We start from the raw sequence: 27428 nt of genomic DNA, 5'->3' as shown, positions 1-27428 counted from the left end.
TTTGTATAATGCCAAGAACATTTATATTATTTTGACATTTCAGACCCACTGAAAATGGTACTGTACATGTAGATACCTAAAAATCAAAACATCAGAAATGTCATGAGGTTTGTAATGGTGTATCCTGTGGGTGTGTTAGAGGCTTCTGTCAAGGTATGGAAACCTGGTAGAGTCTGTAGACATAATTTTTAAAAAAAGGCAAAACCAAAACCCCCCTTTTTCTGCTTCAGAGTGCTCTGCTGAAATTGTAACTCAGACCACTGACAAAAGGTAACTGATCTGTTTAGAAACACGATTTCTTCCAGGAGTTTCTGCTGACTAAGGAAATAAGAGTTCAGGGCTGTTTAGCTCTGTGAGAAGTCCTCTCAGAAGCAGCCTGGGTTTAACTCTTAATGTGTGTTGTTTGCATTTGTTTCTGAATTCTAGTGCCAAACACAACGGAACCTGACTACAAATCCAAAGACTGGGTTTTCCTCAATTACACCTACAAGAGGTTTGAAGGGCTCACCCAGCGTGGCTCCATCCCTTCCTACATGAAAGCTGGGAAGTTGTGAAACAGAACACAACCCCCCGAAGGAAATTGCAAACACAAACCTCAGGTAGCTGCATCACCAGGCCCGCTTGGCGTTAGTTATCAACACATCGACTCTGGTGCGCATCGATTTCACACAGAAATTCTACAGGATTAGGATTTCTAAGACTACTACAGGAATTAGTTGGCAGTGCCAGCTGGCTTTTTTTTTTTTCCTTTTTTTTTTTTTTTTTTTAATATTTGAACATTTTTGTTAACTTTATTATACAAAGGTACTGGAATAAAAGGAACGTGCATCGCTTTTCCTGCACTGCCTATGTGTGGATAACGGTTAATTATGCCTCTCTGTACTGTGGCTTTGTTTGTACTGTAAACCATCTAATCCACCCAGGAGGGAAACATATCATTTGATGCAGCATTGTTGTTGTACTGCTCAGCTGGTGGGGTTTAGATATGCAGTATAAAGAAAACTGTCCACAGTTGCAAACCTCTCTGAGCAGTTGTTCAAGGGTGTTCCATTTGGGGTCTGCAGATCCCCCATGAGTGTAGCACATGGAATTACTTTAAATAGCAGTGTTCTCTGGGCCTCCTTGTGTCCTGTGTGCCCTCTCTTGCCCTGAGTGCAGGACTTTATCAGCCCTTCATCATCATCATCCCTTTTGTCCCTTTTCCCACAGTGTGTGGTAGTGAGGCAGTCCCTGTGATTTGTTTAGTGGTATTTCTGCTTTAAATGATCATTGGCAGTATTGCTGTTAGAAGTGATGAAGCTTGCTGGCTGGCAATTTCAGAAGAAAAAAGTAATCTGAGTAAAAAGTATCAATATTTTTAGCAGAAGGGAAAGGTTCTTTTATGAAGTTTTGAGGAGATGACTGAGTTTCCAAGACTGCATTCCTGCCTCTGCTCTAAAGCAAATCATCTTTGAGCTGCTCTTAATTCAAACATTCTCTTCTCTCTGTGCAAAATGTGTTCTAGAGAAGTGATCAGATTGGTGCTTTTTCTTTTCTTGCCTCCCTGAGCAGCTGCAGGCAGAAGGGATCCTGCTCTAACCTCCCCAGAATTGCAGCCTCTGCTCACAGAGAGGAAATGGAGTGTCTCACTAGATTCAGACTCTCCAGTGGACTCCTTTTCTTCCAAGATTTCCACCTGGCATGGCCATGGGATTAGAAGGGATCAGCTGCAGCCCAATTTCCAGGGACCACCTAAATGTTCTTGTGGCCAGTCTGCAGGATGGTGACAAGCTGACAGCCAAGCCAGGTCTCCTTTCCCCAGGCAGAGGAAGCAGAAGCAGAAATACCTCCATGTGCAGGCTCTGGTTTTATTCATCAGCCCAGCAGTAGTTCAGGACTGAATTGTACTGCCTGAGCAGTTTGCAATTATCTGGTCACTGGTGACATTCTCTGCCTGTACTTACAGCTTATCTGCAGGGCTTTGAATCTGTCACAGTACAGCAGAGATCTCTGCTGTCATTTTCTGGTCAAGGGATGTACAGCAGTGAACAATTCCCCAGTGACTGAAGAAGCAGAGTCACTGTTGCTGTCTCCCTCCTCTGAACACCAGTGAAAGGCACCCTAAAACCTCTGCAGCCTCCTCTGAGTGGAACACAGGGTGTTTTGGCATACAGCAGGAAAGATTCCACTGGACAGACTTTGGTAGCAATATGGGAACTACTGTTATAAAGCCATTAGAGAAATATTTAGTGCTGTTAGGCACTGTGGTATCAGCTGTTCTGAATTATTTGTATACTCTGAAAAACATACTGGAATGTTCATCTGTTGCATAAGAGCCCATTTGCCAGCAAGGTTTCTGTGCATCAATGCCTCTGATGGGCAGGTACTCTTCCCTGATCCAGCCAAGATCCCTGATCCAGCCTTTCCTCCATGGTTTTGTCTCCCCTGAAGCATCTAATATCTGTTGCTCATACCAAACAGTTTCAGTCTTCAGTTCCTCAAGGAGAAGTAGCCACTGCCTCAGGCCCATCCAGTGTTAGAGCAAAGCTAAGCTGAGCTGTCTGAATGCTGGACTGAGGTGGGAACAGCTCCTTGATCTCCCAGATTTGCTTCCCAGACCTTACACCAGTTAACATCCCTGTACTGCTGTTGGGGCAAGGTCCTTAAAAATTCCTCCAGTGTTGTTCTTAGCCTTGTCAGAATGCTGAGGCTCAACCTGTGGCCATCCAAAGGCTGTAGAAAAACAATAACTCGCTTAAATCCACCTTTCAGGCATTGTTCTACAGCTCCTGAGGCTTCTCTGGAAAGGAAATGCCTTTCCTTAAGGCCTTGACTCCAAAACGGAGCAGCTCAGGCAGGAGAAAAAAACTCCTGAGTTGCAAACTTGGCCTCAAAGGACACTGCTATTCAAAATAATTTTCATTGGTTTTAATTTCCAGTCTCATCCATGGGGCACTGTGTGCACTGGAATTAGAATTCCTGGAACTACCACGTCTCAGAAGAGCACAGTAACCCCATTAACTGCAAAGAAGTCTTTGCTCAAACTTGTTCAGACAAGCTCAGTTTCATGGAAACTGCAAATGCTCAATGATACTGGTGATTTTTTTTTTTTTTTTCTTGTGGGGCTGAGGGGAGGACAGAGAAATACACATTTAATTTAAAGCTATCTATTAAACAACTCTGTCTGTACATACTCACTGGTTTACAAACTCGGGAAAAAGCTCAACCCTTCTACTTGCAACACTAAAGATAATACTAATTTAAAACTGCAGATGATTAATCATATCAGTGCTCACATAGGAGTTATATCCATAAGGAAACAGCCTGCAGCCTATCTAGCATAAACTCCTGTATTGTGATAGTTGAGTTTTTAAATTTTTTTTGTAAACATAGCATTATTTTAATCAGTAAGTCAAGTTAAACAATATTAACTACTGCTTTTAGGATGATAGGGGTTTTTTTTCTAAAGGTGAAACTGTGACACTGTAATTGATTAAGGAGAACAGCAGATTAATCTACACTGGCTTTCAAAAAAAAAATGGAAGTGCAACATATCTTTAATTTTGGGGTTTTTTTCTGTCTGATTCCTTTGGATGGTTGTGTGTTTTCCTTTGGCAATGTTTGTCACTGTGCCATTTATTTTTCTTGGAGTACCAAAGATCCTGAAATGGCTTGATGATTGCAACCATGTGAAAATTTATTTTCTGGAAGTATGTTTTGTTAAACTTTTGTTAAAACGTGAAATTGTGTATGCAAATTGTTATCAGAGGTTTGCTGGGACATTTACCTATTCCAGCAGGGAAAACTTGAGTGCATTGAAGTGGAGAGCCTGAATCCAAATTCTGAATTGGAATTCCCTGAAAGTGGGGAGGAAGCTTGGATTGGGAACTGCAGCTGAGCTTTTGCACTTCGTTCCATCTCCAATCATGAGCGAGTGGCCTTAGGTACAGGACATCAGCAGAGGTTGTCTCATGTGCAAAAGGAGTTTAAAAAAATTGCCAGCATTCAGAAATCAAATCTTGTTGAAACTGCATTTGCACTGTTCAATTTGCCTTGCTGGAGAGTTATAGAAGTGTTATTTTTATAGGTCAATTGTTCCCCACCTGAGCCGCTGGAGACAGTCTGGGATAAGGGCACCTTATCTGCCAGGGGGAGTTCAGCCAGGGGGCACCAGGAATGGGCACTGGGAACAGCACTCAGCTCTGCTGTCAGCTCCTTCCCCAGGGGTGGCATTCCTGCTGTGCCCAGCAAGCAGGGAATGCTGCAGTCTAGCCCAGGTAATGCTTAGGAAGTGCTCTCACTTTCTCAATAACACAAGCAATTACAGGCGTTGTAACACACTGTACCTTGTCCTTTTACTGTTGGGATCTCACAGCAGCTCGTTCTTGGAGTCAAAATGGCAACTGCTATATTTTTCCTAGACTGTTTCGTTAGTTGTGGTTGGGAAAGTTACATAGAAGCATTATAAAAATTTATATGAGGCTTTTTACAGCATTTGAGAATAAAAGTAGCATTCTTTTTGTAAAGTTGCAGTTTTTGTTTCTTTCACCCCAGCGTACTGGATTTCTTTTCCAGAATGGGAGACATCAAAGGAATTGAGATCCTATTTGGTGGATTCTCATCTTGAATTCCACGGACAACAAAACACCCCAGTGTTGTTACACTCAATCAGAAAGTAGAGAAAGCAAATATTCTTTGACTTGTCCCACCTGCAGTCACATGAAGAAGCTACTTTTCAAATGGGTACTGATTCTTCTCCAGAGTCTTATCTTCCCCATAGGCTGTAATTCATCCAGGAAAGGCTTCCAGGGGCAGTTGTATCCTTTGATCCACTATATAGAAGCCTTTCTGTCCTACTGTTCCACTTTCCCTGCCAAGTTCAGAGCAGCAGCAGAAGCAGTGGAAGTTGTGTAAAAAGATGATCAGAGTGGAGCAGCTGAAAGCCAAGAGAAGTGAGCAGACACTGCCTGGCCTTGTCTGGAGCCCTCCTGAGAACAACAGGAGGCCTCTCTCCCTTCACTCCAGAATTGCTGCTCTCAGTAAAGGTAAAAATACAACAAAATTTTGCTAATTCTATTTAATGGGATCACCCCTTTCTTCCCTTCACTGTGCATGATTGTATGGCAGAGCTACACATCATAAGGAAATACCTCCTTGCATTACCAAATCAGGTATTCCTCAGAAAAAGCACTGGAATGGCAAATATAAAGGCTATGCCTTCAGCATGGGTAAATCTCTTGTTAAATCTTATATTAGTTTAGAGTTTGTAAGACATACTGCAAATACCTACATTTTTCATTCCTTTGTACCTAAGCAAAACAATAATGCTTTGGACAATAAAAGGCTTTTTCTGACGATCTTCCTAAGGAGGGAGAAGGGAGGAAAATCCAAAACTGTCTGTCTTGGGAGTGGGAACAATAGTGGCTCCCAGCTCGACTAGGCAAGGGTATATTTGCAGTTCAGGAAGTGCTTAATGTGTCTGGAAATGTAGGCATTGGCATTGGAAATGTCAGCATTGGAAGGGGTTGCCCAGGGAGGTTTAGAATCCCCAGGTTTTTAAGGAAGGATTGGATGTGGTACTCAGTGCTCTGGTCTGGGTGACAAGGTGGGGATCAGGCACAAGCTGGACCCAACAATCTTGGAGGTCTTTTCCAGCCTTCGTGGTTCTGTGACTCCATTGCTCTAAGGTAATGTGATTCATCACACATGTAAATTTTGAATATGGGAGAGGTACTAAAATGCCTGCCCCACAGCTGAATTTCCCAGGGGAAAGCAGGTTCTAAGGTGGGTGCAGGCCCTATTCCTTGTGAGCCACTCTGAGTTCAGCTGTGCCAGGCTCTGCAGCGTGGGATGCCTGCTCCTAAAATCCACCAGCTTCCAGGTGCATTAATACTGGGACAGCTGAAGGGAAAATTGTTGTGTCTGTCACACACACTGAACTGGCACCAGGGTTTGGACACTTCATCACTCAGGAACACTGCTGCAGTGGGTGTGAGAGGAAATTAATCTCTCCAACGCAGCAGGAGCTCATCCCTGCCACCTCCTGCTCCTCCCAGTGCCACTCCTGGGTTATCTGAGCCCTTGGAGGTCTCTGTTCCTGGGGGAGACAGGGCATACAGACTGCAATCTCCTTGTGCTGAAGAGGGAATGAGCACAGGGTTCTCCTTTCCCAACCAAGCCCAAGCTCTGCTAGGAACAGTTTGTTTCGGATCTGAACCGACCCTCAGTGCCACATCTTGTTTCTGTACCAGCTGCTTTAGTCTGTTTCTAGTGAGCCACCATCTGCTGCGGCTTCTCCCTCCTCCAGGAATACGTGCTGGCTCTCCATGCAGCCTCCAGGCAGTTCACTTCCACTGGCAGCATCTCCTTCCCCTCCAGGTGCCTCTGCCCATCCTCCCTGCTCCAAAGACTAAATCTTTCTCCTTTGTTTTAACATTTCCTGCCCTTGGAATTGAAGGATGAGGGCGGCTCATCAGCAGAGTGAAGTTGTTGTGTAGAAGTATAACCATAGTCCCTGCTCCACGTCTTGGAAGAGAAACTGCAGCCACAGAGAGAGTGTTACAGACACATGGAGGTAACACAAGTCCTTCCTTCCAGAGCTCTGTGCAGGACCTGTCCCCAGCAGGGCTGTACAGGCCGGGGGATGGAAGTGATGGAGCTCAGCTGGAGGCAGATGCCAAGATATTGCCCCCAACCTCGTCTGGGCACCTGTGGCCACACACAAAACCACCTGGAAATGGGAGCAGTGATTTACTGGGAATGCAAAACTGCAACAGTTTTGGACACTTCATTTCCCCGCTTCTACTTCTGACTTCACTGTATCTGCTTAATACTAGTGGATGATCAGATAAGAACTTCAGTGACTCTTTTGATCAGGACAGGGTGAAATCACTGGCAATCTAGACACACAGACGTCAAGATCTTCAGCAGGTTTTCTTTGAGGTCTCATCCAACTCCCACTGACATCAGCAGAAGATCCCTATCTAAAGCCCAAAGAAACCAGGAACAAGGATGGTCTTCAGAGCAAACTGGTTGCTGATGCCATGCCTTGGTGTTCCTTACAAATGAGACAAAAGGATTTCACTGTTTATACAACTCAGCTGGTTGAAAAGCAGTGTGTGGAGAAGGAGGTCTTTTGGCTTCAAACACAGTGGTAACTCACATGGCACTTCTGGTGTTAAACAGGACAATATTACCTGTTTTTTAATAACCAAAATCAAACTAATGCCTTGAGGAAACTTTGGAAAATGTACTATTTATTTAAATGCCACTTTTAGGCTCTCATTAGACATTCAGAAACTACCAGCTTCTGCCAGAAACAAAAAGGCTATTTCAAAACTGAAGATTATTTTGTATTTAAATCAGAAGTGACACCACCAAATTGAGAAACTCTGGGGGAAGAGATTTGCAAGCAAGGTTTGCAATTTTTGTGGGCAAAAACCTTGCAAGCCTGGACTCTGAAATTAAGCAGGCACCTTGGAAAATGTTAATTCTTTGAATTGCCTTTAATTTTGTTAGAAAATCACACACTAAATTGTCATCCTGCTGGCTCCAATACTGAGATTAGAGAGGGATTCGGATGTTTTCTCAAGCTAAACTTGTTTCATCATGAAAGGAATTTGTCCATGATTCCCAGATGTCCAAGGCCAGAGTATATGCCTGTCACAATCCAGTTGGATACTGCAGAACACAATCCATGCTCCTGGTATTGTGCCAGCACAGCACAGTTTGTTGCTAGTGAAGCCTGATTTTTATTTTTTTGGTGCTGTTTTTTGCTTCTCTGAGGGGCTTCCATAGTAATTATTGAGCATAAGTAATTTTAAAGAGCCTATTTTTACTATTGGCCAGTGACCGTATGATTATGCTATTTATATAATTTTTGAAGCTAAAGACTCTCTGCTTTGGGGAAGAAATATTGCTTTAAAGTGACAGCAGATTTTGCCAATACATAGACACAGAATTTGAAGCAAAGTCAGTAAATTGCTTGTGGTACCCTTAAAAGTAATCCAGTGACCTTCAAGCAAAATAAAATACAAATAGCAGACTGAAATAGATTAAAAAAAAAAAAAAAAAAAAGATTAATTCTTGTAACTAGTTAACTTGTTCATATGTCTTCTACAAAACCACACTTGATTGTATACTTTCAGCTATATAAGGCCACGGTCTTAGGGGAAACCATAAACATTAGTGTTCTGGGAGAAAAGGTTAGGAAAAATCTCTGTACTTACAAAACTGAGTCACTTCAGTTTCCTGCTATTAAGTTTCAGCAGAAAAAAAGTCGTCTGGCTTGCCCCAAGCAGTCACTCAGGGGTGTTTTTGTGAGAAGTAGCACCCTAATAAATGCAGAGTGTCTCCCAGTGTTCCCCCTCCCAGGTCTTGTCAGTGAAGTGTGTGTGGGGCCAGCTTGGTCCCAGCAAATACACAGAGATCCACATCGTTGGGACAGCAGCTCCCAGGTGCTGGGAAACAGCTGAGACATGCTATGCTTTGGATGTGACAGAAGAGGAAAAAAGGAGGAATAATACACTTAAACTGCTCAATCACAGGCTATTATTTAACTGCCCCGAGGTTTGATTGTTATTTTTACCCCTTTAGCACATTGTTGTATAAGTTGTTTGGAGAAAAGAGGCTATCTGTGGCTTACATAAAGCGTTGTGTTCCCTATTTTATTGCTGAAAGCTACTCAAGAGAAAGTGCTCACCTTAAAATGGGGCAAAAATATCAAGTGTGGCCTACTCAAAATCAGTGCCTTACATAAACTGGGATCCTGCTCTGCCAAGACTGGAGGCAAACTGTGCTATAAACACCAGTTACTGTCATGTATTAAAGGTTCAGCAAAGAGCCCGATCATCACCTTTGAAGAAGAAACAAGTATAATAAATGATGTCTCAAATCTGTGTTAATGATCTGATAGCTCTTTATGTTTGTAGGAATTATCCAAGTGCTGGCTGACTTGACACTGACCATGGAGGAGGAGCACGACAGGCAGAAATACTGCCAAGACACTGATCTGATTTTCTGACCGAGTGCCAAAAATGTCCACAGCCAATTGCAACTGCACTAAAAAATATGAAATAAAATGTGAATCAGGTACAGTAGTTTTGTTTCTAGTGAGTCAGTTAAAAAAACCCCAAAGATTTTAAATGTCCTCATTAATGTTCCCATGTAGAGAGTTTGTATTTAATAGCTGTTTAGCTATTAAGCTCATTAAAACAGTTTTGGGGAACTATTTAAATGTTTAACTCATCAAGCTTTATAACAACAGCCATCTTCAGCTTTCTGTGATTCCTGAGTCCTTGCAACATTTTCAGTGTGGCTGACTCACTTCTGAAATCCCCTTAGCATTTGGGTGTCCACTGATCATGCAGACCTGGAGGAGTGAGCTCCCAGCTTCAAAACTGGGGCAAGACAGTATTTTAGCAGGACAAAAGATGACATTTAAACTTCCTGGGAATAAATCCTTAAAAAATTTTCTCAGTATCGGTTGTGGTATATGAATAAAATAAGTGTGCATTAATGCTAGCAGTTTTCTCAAAGACAGCGATAGCATCTTAACTGATTTTTAGCTCTGCCTTCTGCTTTTTATTTCATTTAGGGCAGAAAGGGTTTGCAATTCCTTCTGCTCAATGCAAACTCTACAAGACCAGCTGAACCCATCATGATGGAGATATACATACGTATATATTTATATGTATGTATGTATATATATAGTTGCAGTAGTAACAGTGGGATTACATAGAACGTAAAGCTCTAAAATGAAAAGTCAGATTTCCAAGGGAAAAAAGCACCCTATGAAGAAGTGTGCATTGAGACTGTCACAGAAGCACCATGGGATTTCTTCAGCAGCACCCCCAGCTGGGAGCCACGATTCCCTGGCCTCTTCCCTGGAATATTCTGTCAGAGCCATGCACCCACTCCTTCCATGTGCTCTAACCCTTGGGCTCTGCCATGGGTAAGATGCTGAGCTGCCCCCTCCCACACAGACAAGGAGCTTCCACATCAGATGGGAAATTATAAAAGATGTCATGAATGGAGTTCAGGACTGTGTCTGAGGAACCATCCTCAAGACTGTTGTTTGGAGTTCAGACAAGTGAATTCTGCCTACATCTCTGAAAGCTATGAAGGAAACACATCCTTGTTTTCTGGTTGGGTTTTTTTCCCCCAGCTTTACCTAGCTAGGTAAGTTGCTGATTTTCCACCACATTACATAAAATTCACAGGTGTTCGAATGTATTTAGCTAGCAGTGTTTTGGGGGAATTTACTTTCTCTAGCCCTTAGAATCACAGAATCATTTTGCTTGGAGAAGACCCTGGAGACCATCGAGTCTCAGCACTGCCAAATCCACCACTAAACCACATCCCCAAGTGCCACATCCACACATGCTTTAAATACCTCTGGGACTGGTGACTCCACCACTTTCCTGACAGACTTTTCCAATTCTTCATTGAAGAATTTTGTCCTAATATTTAATCTAAACCTTCCCTGGCACAGCTTGAGGCTACTCTCTCTCATCCTATTGCTTTTTACTTGGGAGAAGAGACCAATCCCAACTGCCTTTTCATGTGTATTTAGTCACATTTTCTTACTCAGCTTTAGCAAAGGGTTGTTTTATCTTAAGAATCTGCCCCCAGATCTGAAAAAACTGATTCCTTGTCTGCAGCTCTAAAGACATAAAATTTAACTTAGATAGTGACCACTAGAACTGATGATGAAAGAACATAATATCCTTTGAAAAATATTACAGCTACTCTTGCCAGCTCCACAGGATCCCCATTATTAACAACAGGCAGGGGAAAGACCCCAGAACAGTGGGAGAAGAACACCTGCAGAAGGAGCTTCCTCCACACACACGTCACCAACTCCGCAGCTCTGGCCTCGCCGGTGAGCAGTACCAGCTACACTTTAAGTTCCCTTGTGCCTGAGTTCATAGAATCACGGAGTATCCTGAGCTGGAAGGATCCAGCTCCTGGCCCTGCACAGACACACAAACAATCCCACCCCGTGCCTGAGGTTGTTGTCCAAGCGCTCCTGGAGCTCTGGCAGCCTTGGGGCTGTGACCATTCCCTGGGGAACCTGTTCAGTGCCCAGCACCCTCTGGGGGAAGAACCTTTTCTGATATCCACCCTAACCCTGTCCTGACACAGCTCCAGCTGTGCCCTCAGCTCCTGTCCCTGGTCACACAGAGCAGAGATCAGAGCTGCCCCTCCTCTTCTCCTGGTGAGGAGGCTGCAGAACTGCTCTGAGCTCTGACCTCGGTCTGCTCTTCTCCAGCTGAACACATCAAGTGCCCTCAGCTGCTCCTCGTGTGGCTTCACCTCCAGGCCCTTCACCAGCATCTCCTTAACCCTGCTTTGGACACTCTAACAGCTTTAGATTGTTCTTATATTTTTCTTATCAGCAGCACCTGTGCAGCCCATGGAGATGGCACAGTTCAGGATTTGTGTGCTTGAGCAAAAGTCTCTTGTGTCACAGCGGGCACAGGCTGCACTAACACGGGGCAGGAGAGTGACAGAGGATCTATCACATGGAAGAGTCACTGCTGAGGTCCACAGGTGTTGTGGAGGTTTCATTTCCGACTGGTTCTAGTGGGATCTGCTGGAGGGAAGGAATGCCTGGGAATGGCTGGAACACACTAATCTCTTACAGGTGCACCCGGAGGTCCTGGTGCACAAGGAACACCCCTCGCTCACACCAGCACTGCAGGCAGATTCACTTTGGAAGCGCACTCCTGGTACTGCCAAAAACCAGCCACAGCTCTGCTAGCACACTTCAGCACACTTGTAAAGGTTATCTCTATTTCATGCTACTTTTTGCTGATAGATGGGACTGCTCTCTGACCACTCACAGAGGCCTCTGCTGACCAAAACTATTCCAAGATCCCGACTCCTCAGATGAAGCATCCTCTGTACAACACCCGGAGAAAGGAACAGCAGCCCTGCCCAGCCCAGGGATGTGAGCAGGGCACCAGCCCGAGCGTTGCAAAATGGGGAATATGCCAAGATTATCTTAAGTCACGGTATTCTTTCATGTAAGATCTTTGTGTATTTCCAAGCCTAACCAGCAAGAATGGAGATCTAACCATTGGAAGAGACAGCTGCCAGCATCCCTTACTCAAGGACATCCTGGAAATAACATGTTTTAAGGATGCAGTAAATCAGTGTTGATGTACGTCTGTGTATACACTGCTAAAATACTCCAGGTCGATGTGTTCTACAGCTGAATTATATTCATTGTAAGACAAAAAAAAAACCCCATCACGTCTATATGTAATCGCGTCTATATGTGGTCACGGCTGGTTGCAGCCGGGGCTCGAACCGGCTCTGCGCGGCCCCGTGAGGGCGGAGCGGCGGTGCCGCCATGGCCGCGCGTCTCGCGAGAGGCGGCGCGGGGCGGGGGCGGGCCCATGGCGGGGCGGGGGCGCTGAGGGGCGGCTGGCGGGGCGGCCCGCGCTCCCTCCCCGGCGCCGGCGGCTCCTCCTCTGCTCACCTCAGCTCACCCCCTGCATGCCGGCGGTGCCGGGGGCGCTGTGGAGCGGGGCACGGGGCCGCCCGCCATGGCCGAAGCAGGAGCGGGAAGCGCGGAGGGCGCCGAGGAGGAGCGGCGGACGGCGGAAGGTGGGAGCGGGTCCGCCCGAGCAGCGGGAGGTGCGCGCCGCGTCCGCCTCTCCCCTTGCGCGCTTTGCTCCGTGCCGTGTGTGGGGTGTGTCTGCCTGGTTGTGTCTGTCTGTCTGTCCGTCTGCCTCGGTGATGTGGCACGGGCGGGTGTTGTTGTGGGGCTGGTGCCCGTGGGGCGCTGCCGGCTTCCCGTGAGGGCGGCTCGGGAGCGGTCCCGTGCCCGGCGCCGCTCCGGGGCCGCTCGCCTTTATGGCTGATTCCTGCTGGGCGCTCCTCGCTCGGTGGAGTTCAGTGGAGGTACCTGGAGCGCCCGCACGGAAACACAGAATCGCGGAATGGGGTTGGAAAAGACCTCTGGAGATGGTCCAGTCCACCCCCGTGCCCAGGCAGGGTCACCTGGAGCAGGTGACACAGGAGCGTGTCCAGGTGGGTTTGGAATATCTCCAGAGAAGGAGACTCCAGGCCCTCCCTGGGCAGCTGTTTCAGGGCTTTGCCACCCTCAGTGTGCAGAAGTTCTTGCTCAGGCTGAGGTGGAACTTCTTGTGTTTAGTTTGTCCATTGCTCCTTGTCCTGTCCCTGGGCAGCAGTGAGAAGAGCCTGGCACCATCCTCTTGGGATCAGCCTGTGTAATGGTCACTGTGCTTACAGCTGTGACAGATGTGTCATCATACTGATGTGATGTGCACTAAAAATCTGGGGAGTTTTGGGTGTGGTTTTTTGTTTGTTTGTTTGTTTTTAAACTTAGTTTGTAGTTCACTGTTTCTGGTACACACGTACCCTTGCCTTCCTAAAACTCTAGTATGATTTTTTTTTTTTTTGGTAGGTAAACAGAATTTTGTATTTTAGGTAGAGTGATTTTGGCTTTTCTCTCTGTGTGTGTATGTGTGCCCACGCTTGTATGGCCACCAAGGTTTGATCTTTCCATGTTTTTAATCATAAGTTTCTGATACTAAATCAAGGCTGGTTGTAAACCACCAGCTGCTGCTCGTGTTCCTGCTTGCAAACTAGTAGAAGGGAGCGTTTTGCACGGGGTGTGGGGAAACACAAATGGTCCAGTCCCTCCTGAGCCATCACTGCAGCTCTGTAATAGTTAGCACCAATTCTTCTAAGCTTAGTAGTTGTTTTCTAAATGCCTCTTGGGTTATGTGTGCTTTAATGTATGTGGGGATCCTTGTTTCAAATCCTTGACGAGTTTCTGTCTGTGCTGCTTGATTGTTTAAATACTGTTGTAAAATTTTGTGGCAAATAATGTAGTGTTTGAAAACAAAGTGGTGGTGTGTGTGTTGGGGGGGGGGGTTGGTAGCGTTTTTGCAGTCTGCTCAACTGTGCTTAAAATGTAAGATTTATTGTTTCTATATCATGCATATACTGAAAGGAGAGAAAACCATCAAAATGAAGAGAGCTGCAAATGCACAGGCATTTCCATTTACAAGTAGATTTGGGAAATCAGTGAATCACATGTTTTATTGTGAGATAAACCCCCATCCCTGCTTTCTTCTACTGCCTATGTTTATAGCTGTTCTTTTAGTGGATTTTAATGAAACAAGTTTTGGGATTCTTTATTTTTAAGACAAAAATATCTTAATTGTTTGTGGGATAGGGCCACACTAAAATTACCTTTGTTTTGTTTTGTTTTGACTTGAGTGTACACCTCATTGTTGGTACCTTTGCATGTTATGAAAAACCAACTCTAAACTGGACATTTCACATCCAAGAATCAAATTCATTGTAAGAAGAAATAATTTGGTGGGTGGTTTTGGAAATGAATCATTGTGAACTTTTGAAAATTCCCTGTTTGTACTGCAGGGCCAACTAAAACCATGGAAGTTCTGCAGCTGACTTGACAGGACTCATGATTTTGCAATCACATGATTCCAAAACTTACTAGAAAACAACTCTCCACCATTCTTCTGGGAGTATATGGTTGGAGGGGATTTATGGTTTGTTTTTTGTTTGTTTTCAGAAATGAGCTATGATATATGAGACTCCTGATTCCTATCAGTGCTTTCTACCTGGTGTGAACATGAAAGTGCCTGGGAAAGCAGGGTACCCTTTCCAAGCCTTGGGGAGAATCTTTTCATTAGCTGGCTCCTGCCTTATTTTATTTTTTGATAGATAGATTTTTGCCAAATATTTTGTGTTTGAAATCTGTGAAGTAAATGTGTCATTTAAGTGGCAAGTTGTGATTCTTCACTGCTTCTCTTCCAGCTGATGAAAATAAGTAAAAATAGATGCAGAGAGTAATCAATTGCCTGTGGTATTATTTGATTTAAATGTATGTAATTCAGAGTGTTTTAAATTTTTTTTTTTTTCATTTTGTGAGATTAAAACCAAATCCAGTATTCTTAACATAGACGAGTTTATTCTCTGGATAGTGTTGTTCATAAGATTCTTTCATTACTGAATTCTCTGTATCTTGCTCCTGGATTACACATGCTTCTAAAATTTGGGCAAGGAATAAGCTGCTTTAATCCATACATTTCTATTATTTTCAGACCTTCATTCTAAAGATTGTTGTCCCAGCTTTCAATTAGAGATACTGTAGGTGATGAACTTGCTGTAAGTAATTTGAAAATGCTTTTCATGGCCTATTTTAAAGGTCTGAAATAAATAAAGTCAAAGGATTTTTTAGTACAACTCTCAGCCATGTGTAGAAAATATGGTTCTTTGTTGTATAGGTGTAGAGATATGCAGGACCTTAAGCTGTACACAGCACCTGTAACGTTCTTCCTCACACACTGCTGGATGTGTGTAAGCTGTGTGTGTCATTGCCATGCTCTCGAATGAATATCTGCAGCAAGAATTCATTAAAATAAACCAAAAGTTTAGAAATTTAACTCCAGAGTAAAATGAAACAATTTTTACGTGGTGTGGAGTTATTTGCCTCTGTCAGTGTGGAGCCATTCCCCCTTGTCCTGTCACTCCAGGCCCTTGACAAGAGCCTCTCTCCATCTTCCCTGTGGGTTCCCTTCAGGCACTGCAAGGCCACAGTAAGGTCACCCCAAAGCCTTCTCCTCTCCAGGCTGAACAATCCCAATTCCCTCAGCCTTTCCTCCCAGCAGAGCTGATACATCTCACATCCAAAGGGAAAAAAAAACCCAAACACAAACAAATAAAAAAACTCCAAAAACCAAGAAAACACCCCAAACAGAAAAACCAACCAACCAAAAATCAAACATAAGGGAAAAAAACCCCAAAAACAAAAACAAACCCCCCCTGCCCAAAAAAAAACCCACCAAGAAATTATGTTGATTGTGACAGAAATTTACAATAAAAGGAGTTGTGGCTGGGCTGCACAACCCTCATGTGCCTCTTCACGCTCACTTGTACAGAATTTGGAGTTCTTTAAAATTGGCAGAGCTCAGATTCCAGGGGTTTGGAGGTTTTGTGCATATCAGGTCGATACCTTTGGAAAATACACATTTTAGGAGTCTGTAGTATCTGTGGTCTTAGAAATCTGAAATCAAAGCAGCCTCTTTCTTCTCCTTTCATTTGAAAGTGTTTCAAAATAGGAAGCTGGATTAAAAGTTCCTTATTTTTGGAAAGGTTGTGCCAGTGTTAACACATTATTAATTTAGTTAGTTGCTGAGCTGCCACATTTCTCCAAGTCTCACTTATTCCCAGACTATGGAAAGTGTCACCATAAGCTTTATAAATGTACTTCTTTAATGATAGTTTATTTCAAGCCCATTTTGCTGCAAGGTCTTGGTAGCTGAATTTGGATGTTCTTTTTTAAATTGGCTAATAAATGAGGGCTGACTGACAGCTCTTTTAATTAATTAATCCTACGTGACTTGTATCTTCCTGCTGATTTTTGGAGTGCTAATGTGTATCCTGCAAACCTAGATAGAAAAGCTAACCCTGCTAGGGGAGAGTGGTCTTGAGGTAGTGCATAATTAGGCCAGTAATTTGGAAAACCTGTCTTGGGCTTGAACTTGTTGCATGCGATGCAAACAGGTGCTGACTGTGGCTCTTATGTTTTAAGAATTGTGTGATATTTCTGTACTTGGGGTGGGTTTCATCTCACTTATCTTTAGCTGTCCAAGTCTGAGGCAGTTCCTTTGGTCCCTGTGTAATTAGTGACTAGAGATAGGCACTCTTGGGCTGCATCTCATCTAACCAACTGGAGGAATCTTATTTTAGATTGAGATGAATCACCCTAGAACTGTTTTATTTCATCTAGCCAAATGTAGGAATCTATTCTGGGGAGAGATGAATCACCCTAGAAATGTCTTCCTCCCTCCAAGAGGGACCAGAATGGCTACTTCAGATGTGGACATCATTATTGGTTCAGATTAATCTCCCTTTTTATGGCTGGTGGAGTTTGGCCATAAACCTTTTCTAAAAGCTTGTGCTTGCTTAGGAATTGAAAACTTTAATGTTGGTAGAGAAAACAGCTCAGAAATGTGGCATGGGATTAGAGAGTATTATTATCAGTAATTGGGAAAATGTGGAGTCTCCCAAGCCTTGTTTCTCAATGCATTGCATGGGATTGACACAGAAACTTTGCTGACACAGGAGCATGGCTGATTTTGTTTGACTTTGTATCACCCCCCAAACAGCAGTTTCGTGAAGCTCCTTGGCAATTGTTCCCTTCTTTGCCAACCCCTTGGGGACTCTAATTATTATTTCTTTTCCATGTAGAAAAACACAAGAGTAGGGGATGCTCTTGTTATGAGAAATATATATTGATAACCATCCCTTAAATATTTTGTTTGCCCACTTATGAAATACCCTAAAATAAGTGTTGAACTAACAGTTTTTTCATTTCAGATACGCTTACTGGGAAGGATCTATTTCCCATATGTGTTTGTACTGTTTGGATGGTCTTTGCTTTTTCACAGAGGGAATGATTCCAGTAGGGGAGTTCCTGTTTTATTCTCATTATTTTCATCTGTCCCAATGTGCATAATATGCTTTAAAAATATTTTTTATTTTTACTATAGATGAGCATATAGGCTTACTGCTGAGAGACAGACACAGGTTATAATAGACATGTATTTGAGGAACTGTTCACTTGCCATTAAAATCTGGTTATCAGTATTCCAGGGCATTAGCAATGGAATGAACAGTAATAAAATGTCATTTCTCAGCTGGAATTTTATTTGGCTTGCAAACCAGACTAGTGTAAGTAACAGCCTTTAGGGTGGTAAAACAGAACATCTCTAGATGGCTTAAACTGTTTCTAATAGGTTTAGAATTCGCTAATGATTTTGGTTTTATAGAAACATCAACTTGTAATAAAGATTGGTCTTTCTGGATATTATTTCTTGTGAAGCAAGTGTGCTATGAAATTGGGAATTATTTCAGTTTGCTTCATGTGTGTTTAGAATGTGATGTCAGTGGTATGAAAATATTCACAGAAAATGCAAGTCTAAGAAATTCAGCCAGGTAAAAATTGAAGTTTTTCTGATCATCGAAGCCCATCCTGGTTATTTGGGTACATTCTAGACCGTTCTCTTTGTGAACCTAAAGATTCTTAAATCCTTTATTCAGCTCTCCCAAAGTGGTGTAGCCAGAGAGGGGAAGAAATCTTTCATCACAGCCTACACAAGGTTGGGACACACCAGGGAGAGCATGAGCACTCTGGAATCACCCAGTATCGTAATGATGGCTCTTACAGAGCCCTCAGAGATTATTTTCCATCACCCTTCCTGACTTCTCAAAGCTGCCTTGGCTTTAGGAGCTGTTTCTGCCCACTTCTTTCTCGGGGAGTGATAAGTATTAAAAAGATTTGCTCTCTTCTGTGAAACTCCACATAATCACTGTTCTGCTATGCTTGGTTGTTCTGAAGGTTTACATTTATTTCTCTGTTTATTTTCTTTTACATTGTTGATTGGGGTTTGGGTTTGGTTCATGGGTTTTCTAAGAATATATATACATATATAAAGAATATAAGCTGCATGCTGAGCATGTCAGGGATCAGTACAGATTTTTAACCTTACATTTTTGTCCAAGATCAGCCACCCATCCTACTGGCATTTAGCTTGTCCCAGGGATAGTGTTAAGGACTGAGTTTATCACCTAATAATTGTAGCGTAGAAGTTCTTAATAGGTGGCTGTTACTGGTAATCAGAACATATTTTGTTTTCTCACTTAAGAATAATAAAAACAGGTGTTGTTAGTTAAGGTAGACAAGATAAGTGTAGTATCCAGGAATTGTTGCTTGAGTGTGAGGGGAAAATACCTAGTTGTTTAATAATATTGAAGGTAAATTGGGAAACCTGTAAAAGAGGCCTTGGATTTTGTTCCTTTTAAGGGAAGTGTTTGGAAAGCAGGCTGGCCATCTGTGTGCAGAGCAGTATTTAGGTCAGTGGGTCTGTGCTGTCCTGCTTTGTTCCAGGACGAAAGGATCTGTTGTGCTGAAGGCATTCTGGTCTTGGAGCCATGTATGTAGGTTGCTGTTTAGTAACTATTCTTTTATGAATATTCATCAAGCCTGATTATACTTGAATAGCTTAATCAGGAATTACAGGATGCTGTGACCTGGGCAAATTAAAACTGCTCCTTCTAAATAAACAGTTCCTTTAGATCTGTCAGCATTTTTTTGTTTGTTTTGGAATTGTGTTAATAACAGAAATATAAAATGAGACTTTTAGGGAGACTCATCATAAAAATATTTCAGACATCTACCCCTGTCTTGTATAAATACTTACTATATTTATGTAATTTCTTTTCATATATTTTTAACATCCCTAATTTGCATGTGATGTGTATTTGAAATAACTAGATTTTCTTGCTGTCACAGATGTCCGATGTTGTCACTTATTTGTCAAGTATTTGTTGATTCTTTGTTTCCACCTCTTTTTTTGTGACTTCCTGTGTGACTTAATAAGTTAAAGAGCTTTCTAAAATAAAACAGGGGCTGACTTTGTGTTGTCTGATTTGATAGAGAGAGGATTAGTGGAAGACCAGGCAAGCTGTTGTTGGGGTATTAGCCTATTTTCATTTAACTCTCCAGAGCTGTATTCCAACACCAGATGAAAACCTAGAAGGTCATTTTTCTGGTGTGAGATGTGTTTACATCTAAGAGGGAAAAAAATATCCTTTGTATCATTGTTTTTGCACATTTCTACATTTTTGCAAACAGCAGAGATACTAAAAAAAAGAGAAAGCTCACAATAAATCGTCCAGTTTTTCTTCTTGCTGGATTTTCAAAGTTTTTTTGTTTTTGCTGCCTGCTAGAAGCAGGAGATGCTCACTTCCTTAAATGACAGCTCTTCATCTCTCATTTGTCCTCAGTGGCACATGAAGCCTAAAGGAGTTCCTGCATTTCCTGAAGCAGAGTTAATTCTGGCTCTTTGCCTAAACATCAGCTGGGTGATTCTTTGTGGTGGCTGTGTTGAGACAGAAAAACAGTGTAATAGGGATTATGTTCCTTGAGACTGTTCTCCTTTCCCAGTAGGTTGCTAGGATTCCTTTGGCTTGTGACTTCTCTTCTGTCCTTCCCAGAAACAACAGTTTTCCTTAAGAGCAGAATTGTGAAGGGAACTTGACAAGTTTTTGAGCCTCTTCCAACTTCCATGGCAGATGTTCTGTGTAATTGTGGATTTTATGTCAGCAGTATGATTATAGCAAGCTTCCATTTTTTTGATATCCCACTTGATTCAAAAACATAGTTCACAATATATTTTTAATTTTCATTTAGTTTGAGGCACAGTATTTTGATCTACTGACAAATGGCATTTTGCAGCAGGATGTCTGAGGTTGGGGGGGGAATCAAAAAGCAAAGGTTGTGTGAGGGGAGAGCTGTTCTATATTGCAGCACTGTGGGAAGGTGGTGCACTCTTTGCTGGACTTGGCTTTTTGTGTCAGAGGCACAGAAGCCACGCAGAGACAGCTTTTTGTCCTGGTGAGGATGAGAGTGGATGCAGAGCGCTGCAGCTCTTGCTGGACACTGAGCCTTTCTTGTCGCTGCCAGATAAGTTCTCCGTGGATGGGAGCCCGTGCGTGGCCTGCGGAGGGCCCAGCCTCATGAACCCGGTCTCTAAGGCTGCCACCGCCACTCCTTTCAATGCTGCTGTGCCTGACATTCCAAGGAAACGCAAGGGAAGTGATTCTGATAACCAGTAAGTGAATCAAATCTCTCGGTCCCAGCCTCAATCTGAGACACTCGTCTGTTGTTTGTGCTACGTGGTCACTGTCTTTCCTTCTTTTCCTTCCTCCTTCTAAACCTCTTTCTTTTGTTCATTGCCATTACATTTACAATGTCTTCCACATGTGTTCTTTGGCAGTCCCCAATTATTAAAAATAGAAAGAATAATCCTTAAATCCAAGGGATATATGGAGGATTCTGTAATGCCATTTCCTGGCTTGAAGTGTCTGAGTAATGTGTCTTTAATGCTGAAATTTCAATCCTAATTTTTAGGGGTTTTTTTTCTCCTTCTTTGCCTACTAGTAAAAGCAAGTTCTTAAGTTGCTTGAAGTTTCCCAGGCACATACTAGAATTTTACCTTCAAGCATGAGACAAGATTGCTGGTTGAATTGTTTCATGTAGAACTGCTGCTTCAGTGACCAGAGCAGCCATTTCCTTAAATGTGGAGACAGACCCATGACCTAAAAATGGGGACTGTCCTCTTGCAGTGCTCGTTCTTTTCAAGTGGGTCATACCTGACTGCTGAGGGGACACTGTCAACTGTTTTATCCTGTTCTGCATCTGCCAAACAGATGTCAGCCAGAAAAGTGATGTGTTCAAAGCTGTGTAAATCAGGCAGAAGTAAGGGACACAAGGTGCAGCTGTAGTGCACTACAGATATCTCCAAACTAGTGCAGAATATCCATGTTTAAAAACGTGGAGAATAGGAGATTGACGTGTATTTGTGATTATTAAAGCTCTTTAATCACTGCTTCTTCCACAAGTAGTCCACTGATCTGCAGTAGCTGTACTGTGGGTGTTGATGTAATTGCCTACTTGGAGATTCAAGTGTATTGTGTGGATAACTAAAAACTCCAGCAATATGTTCGTTTCTGGGGGAAAAAAACATAGTCTCCATTATTTTTCAGTATCACTTGTTGAATTTTTACCTGTTCAGTAAAAGTGTTGGTTTCTTGGTAATGTTTCCCTGAAGTTTGGATCTCTCTGATAAAAAAAAATATTGTCCAAGTTGAAAAAATAATTGAAGAAATACTGGCTAATAAGAAGTAGTAATTAGGTTCTAGGACTAATGATCTTGCTGAAAATAACCAATCAAGTGGAGTTACCATTAAAATTTTTCTGTGACTTTGGTTTTTTTTGTGTCTGTCAGGTCATCTTGTTGTGCTTCAAACTCCATTTTACTTATTTGTGATCTGTTTCTGCAGGGATACAGCTGAAGTTGATGGGGATCCTCAGAAAAGGTACTTTTATGAATGAATCCATTTCTGTTTTGACTTCTGTGAACTTGTGACACTTTGCTGTTTGCCTGGATGAGGTGTGGGGTTCCTTGAGGAGTGCTTCAGCCCAGGGAAGGTCTGTGTACCGCACAAGGTGATAAACATTTAATTAAGGAGCGGGATGGACAGATCCATTCAATGTTAAGGGTTCCTTATAGTTCTTTCTAAGATGATGCTCTTACCAAACTTGTTAGCATTGAAGTTTAGAATGGGAAGGAGTGAAAAGGGCCAGTTCAATAAGAAGACTTAGGGAGGTGAAGGAAATATTCTCATATTCTTCCAGGATTGGTAAATGTAAACATTTTTGTTTGGTTGTTTTAAACTTTTAAGACGCTTTTAGAATTACAACTATAATAACTGTGTTAAAATAATGCTGTTACAAAGTGGCTATGCAGCATGAGCAAACCCTTTGTGATTCCACATGTGTCAGGAGGGTTGGTAATTACATGATTACTTTGTTGCATTTTCTTTTTCTGTATCTGGATACCTTACTTGGGTAATATTGTTTGTAAGTAGCCATGCAGTGTTTTTATAGAATTGACTGTTTCACTTGGAAGGGAGCTACAATGATCATCCAGTCCAACAGCTTGAGCACTTCAGGACTGACCAAATGTTAAGGTACATTGTGCAAATGCCTCTTCAACACTGACAGGCCTGGGGCATTGACCACCTCTCCAGGAAGCCTGTTCCAGTGTTTCCCCACCTTCTTGGTACAAAAATGCTTCCTAATGTCCCATCTAGACCTTCTCTGCACAGCTTTTAAACCATTCCCTTGTATCCTATCCTTGGCTACCTGGGAGAAGAGCTCAGCACCTCTCTGTGCACTTCCCCTCCTCAGGAGGCTGCAGAGAGCAGGGAGGTGGCCTCAGCCTCCTTTTCTCCAAACTAGACAAGCCAGGAGTCCCTGGCCACTCCTCACAGGACATTCTTTCTGTCTCTTTCATCAGCTTTGTTGCCTTTCCCTGAATTCATTCAGGGACCTTCTCATCTTCACCAAACACCTTCTCACATTTTGGGGCCCAGAAGTGCCCACAATATTCAAGGTGAAGGCACACCAGTGCTGAGGACAGCAGGACAATCACCTCTTTGCCCATTGGTGTTTGATGAGCCCAGGATGTGCTTTGCCCTCTGACTGCCTTGAATTGGCCCTGCTGTCAGCCACCACCTCCAGGTCCCTTTCTGCAGGGAAGTCACTCTTTGGTACATAGCTTAAAGGATAGTGTAAAAATCTTTCTTTGGGGTTAAATTGGTCGTTTGTTTATAGATTTTTTCCATGGTGCTCATCATGGAAAGTGTGATTAAAAAACCTCCCTTTCTGCCTTTAAAACATTTGCTTCCATTTTAGAAGAAATGAGGAAGTATATTTAATAAATCAATTGAGAAAGTAGAAAAAAGCTGGTGTTCTTTATTTTTTCTGATTAACACCCATTCTGTCCTTTCTACTTCCAATTAAATATACCCACATTATAGCCACAAAGTGGAATTTCACCCTCTGTTCATGTAGCCAAGGTGGTTTTAATTTAGCTATTCATATCAGCAACATCACAGCTGTTAGGACAGAGGCTATAAAAATCCATTGAAAGCTGGGACTGATTGCTTGAGCAGCAAATTTGTGCTAGATTTTTTCCCCAAGTGGAGCTCCTGAGGGAGAAGGAAAGTTAATTAATAGGGCACATGCTGCATTGCAGCTGGTCTGGTTCCTCCTTACCTCTTCTCTTATGGTCAGAGAATGTAAATTCCGTTTGCATTCACAGTATATGGATATTTCCGGTAAGTTTCTTTTCAAACAGAAGGAAAATATTAGCTATTGCTAACTGGTTTAAATGTGAAACTATTTCAATTAATGAAAGTCTTGGGCTGTTGTGAGCCAAACCTCCTCCTGTGTTTGAGTTTGTCAGACTGTCTAGAAGATTGCTAGGTTCCAGTGAAATCCCAGATTCTACACTGTTAATTTGGCTTCTGGATCCTCACTGGGTTCAGTGCTCAGTTTCAGGTGGCAGCAGCTTTTGGCACCTTTCCTGAAGCTGTAATCTCCAAGGATCCTCCTGCTTCCATTTCCTCATGGGAGACACCTGCTGCCTGCTTGGCCTCTCCTCTTGATCCTCATGGTACCAAGCCTATGAATTCTTCACAGAGAGTGGGGAACAGTGCAGTGGTCACAGGGAAAGAAAAGCTCATTGCCCTTGCTTGAATCATCCTTTATAGTTTCCTGTTGCAGTGTTTATTGTGCTGCAGACACTTAGGGCTGTGTTTCATTTACAAGTTTATTACTTTATGACTTCCCAGTCATTGCTGTAGGGTATGGGAAATAGCTTAGGTTTTTTGAGTTTTTTTAAATATAATTTTGGATTGCTTATTTTATAACTTGACAATAAGATATGAGAAATAAAGTCATAAATAGATAATTTGTCCTATAAAACTTTAAACAAAAATAAAATCAAGTCTAGTCTTAAGTTATTTGAGCGTTCCAGTAACTTTGTTGTCTCCAGAATAAAAAAAAGCCCCATAATTATGAACTATGCCTTTAATATGTTCACACAACTGTGAATATTGCCAGTTATGCTCTGGTCTCTTTCTGTTATGCATCACTTGCTAGGTCAGTTATGGTTCAGAGATTTTGTGGGTTTGCTTTTGCTGGAGCCACAGTAAATTTGTAGCATTTTCTATCTTCTGGAATTTGTGTGAGGAAAGAAGTACCTAATATTAACTATGTAATGTAAAATTCTGTATCTTGTTTTTTCTAGGAGTGAAGATGAAGAACATGTTAAAGTAAAAGATTTCAGGTACTAATTTTCTACAGAAATGCATTATGCTAGTGAATACTGAGATTGACAATAGTAAAATATGAATTTGGGGGTAACATTCATTGAAACTATCAAATATTTAACAGTAAGCTTTTCCTTGCTAAATGTATAGTAATTTTTAAAGCCTCCTTGAGGATTTTTTTTTTGTTACTAATTTTGATGAAAGTTGCTGCAGGCTACCTCAGATGGTTTAGCAAGGAAACATGAGGTTGAAGTTTTTAAGGTGAGAATTAAATGCAGTACACCCAAGTCATGTATGAGGAGCTGATCCTTCATGTGTATGAATTTTGGAATTATTTTTTCTAGATTTGTCTGCTTCTGGAGGTATTTAGAATTTATTCCACATGGAAATGGTTTTGGCTAAAGCATGACAGAGATTTCTTGTTCCAGAACAAGCTTTTGTGTAGAGAATTATTCAAGTTTTGCCGTTGAAATTTGAATTCACATAAATTGAAATTCACTTAGAGCGCTTGCCAGATTTGAAATATTGTGTGACCACAATTCAGCCGAACAAATATTTTAAACTACAGACAAACCACGTAGTAAAACCAGAGCTGTGCTGTAAAATCCATTTAAAAATAAGTCTTTCATTTAAAAATAAGTCTTCATTTTTCCTATGAGCAGAGATGTCAAACCAGAAATACAATAGTCCACTCAGCATGCTGTCAGAAGTATTATTTATATAGTATGCTAACTACTAATTATGAAGTGTTCCTGTAATTGAAACAAAATTAAAGAAACTAAAATGTTCCAAGATATATTTACAGTTTCAATTCAAAATTATTTTTTCTTCACAGAGTGTCCCAGATTGCTCTATAAGATTGTTGTCAATTGCTTTAATAGCTTTAATGTGGTATTGTTAACCTTTTCCCTTACTTTTTGGTGCATTAATTGGAGGGAAAAAGAATCAGTACAAAGGTATCTGGAGGTTTTCTTATCAGTTATCTCCTTATCAGTATGATTTGTCTCAAGCTTATCGTGGAACCTGCTTTTCTCCCTCTGCCTTTATGGCTGTGGCAAGCAACAGAAAGCTTTTTCAATCATTTAGTCATCCCCTGAATTTCTGCACCCATCTGTTCAGTTTTTTACAATTCCTTATTGACCTTCAGAGATGTGGAAGGTTGTTCCCTTTCCTGGAATGCATGTATCTGTCTTCCTGAGGTTCACAGTTCAAGGAGAATAAAAGGATATTACTTGATTGTTTTTACCTAACATAAAGGAAGAGTTGGGTGAAACCACAGATGTGAGCACAACTCAAAATAATAAATCTATAAAAAGGCTTTTGAGAGAGAAAAGCTGAATGCTTGGCAGAATGACCCAGAATTAGTTGTGTGATGAAGGCTTTTTCTTTTTTTTTATATTAGAATAGTATTCAGGTAGATCTTTAAAACTGTACTTTGTTCTTTCTCAACAGGCCAGCTGTAGTTAATTTTATTACCTTTAATAGCTTCTGTTGCAGTATGCCTACAAGGAAAAGTTTTGGAGATCAATCAACCAAAACCTATTCCTCATTTTGCATAACTATACTACTGTGTCTGGCCTTAATCAGAAAGAAAAATCATCTGGGTTTTAATTGAGTGGCTGGCTTGTCTTCTGGGTAAGGAGGAAGAGAGTGAATGAAACTTTCCTTGATGCGCTGGAGGGTTTTAGAGGGGAGGAGATGGCCCGAAAAGCTGACATAGTGCACTAGAAAGAAGTAAAGAAAAGGTGACCTGAGCTCTAAATGCGCTTGTGATGTGCAGCCATGTGCCCTAGAAGGAGTTTCCTGATGAAAACTGGCTGAGAAGAGAAGCTCTTTGTGTGGCTGAGTTCTTGACAGGCTTACCAAGAGATAAAACCTGAGACAGCCTTTGTACCACCTTATCAGGAAAGGGAAAGTTTTCTGAGATACTTCTGGTAAATTACACGAGGCACACCTTTTTTTTTTTTTTTCCCAGTTTCCTCTCCATCTCTTAGAAGCATGTGGAAAAGTAATGTTTATTGTTGTGGGGTTTCTTAAAAGGCAGCAGAATGAACACCCCATCTTAGTTACACAGGCCAGGCAGAGGTGTGAGCAGGAATGTTTTTCATTGATTCCCAATGACATCAAGAGTTCTCTGGGATACACTGAGGTTTCCAAGTCATCACTTGCATGCAAGGGTCACAAGAAGGGTTTATCTTTTAGAAATCTTCATAACCTCTTGTTCCTGCCAAGTATAATCATATTGTTGCTCGAGATATCTCTTCTCCTCAGTATTTCACATCAATATTGGGACCATTTTGTCTTTGTTGAAGTGAATCAAATTCAATTGTCCAATATAAGTAGCATATGAAAAACTGATTCAGCGCAGTAGTGCTGGTGATAGTTCCATTCCAAAAATGGAATTTAATATTATGGGGAAAATCATGTGTTCTACATCACTCTTTAAAAATAATTTTTCTTCTTAGAGAGGCTCATAGTCAAACAGAGAAAAGAAGAAGAGACAAAATGAATAATTTGATAGAGGAATTGTCTGCCATGATACCACAGTGCAATCCCATGGCCCGAAAGCTGGACAAACTCACAGTGCTACGGATGGCTGTGCAGCATTTAAAGTCTTTAAAAGGTCAGTTTAGGAAACATCATCCTATAAATCTTTGTTCTAGTAGGAGTTATTGTGTGTATCTTCTCAGATTTTG

The 27428-nt window shown here is 41.9% G+C and overlaps 2 protein-coding genes across 10 annotated transcripts in view; both read left to right on the top strand.

Moving 5' to 3' along the window:
- STK38L (serine/threonine kinase 38 like) overlaps positions 1-4505 on the top strand; it is a 44726-nt gene extending 40221 nt beyond the window's left edge. For all 5 annotated transcript variants that reach the window (XM_030263482.4, XM_072923747.1, XM_030263483.4 and 2 more), the window contains exon 14: positions 427-4505. In XM_030263482.4, the coding sequence (XP_030119342.1) occupies positions 427-554 (128 nt within the window). In that variant the 3' untranslated portion in view covers positions 555-4505. The remainder of the gene's footprint in view (positions 1-426) is intronic.
- A 7725-nt stretch (positions 4506-12230) lies between these two features.
- The window catches only part of BMAL2 (basic helix-loop-helix ARNT like 2), a 31554-nt gene continuing 16356 nt past the window's right edge, over positions 12231-27428 (top strand). Inside the window, exons 1-5 of one of the 5 annotated variants that reach the window (XM_072923746.1) lie at positions 12231-12679; positions 20516-20663; positions 21895-21930; positions 24711-24749; positions 27198-27355. In XM_072923746.1, coding sequence (XP_072779847.1) covers positions 12484-12679; positions 20516-20663; positions 21895-21930; positions 24711-24749; positions 27198-27355 — 577 coding nt within the window. In that variant the 5' untranslated portion in view covers positions 12231-12483. The other 4 variants (XM_072923745.1, XM_012569306.5, XM_030263479.4 and 1 more) reach the window with 4 other exon arrangements.

Source organism: Taeniopygia guttata, chromosome 1A (assembly GCF_048771995.1).
Source record: "Taeniopygia guttata chromosome 1A, bTaeGut7.mat, whole genome shotgun sequence".
Taxonomy (NCBI): domain Eukaryota; kingdom Metazoa; phylum Chordata; class Aves; order Passeriformes; family Estrildidae; genus Taeniopygia; species Taeniopygia guttata.
This window is presented reverse-complemented; position numbering and strand designations above follow the sequence as displayed.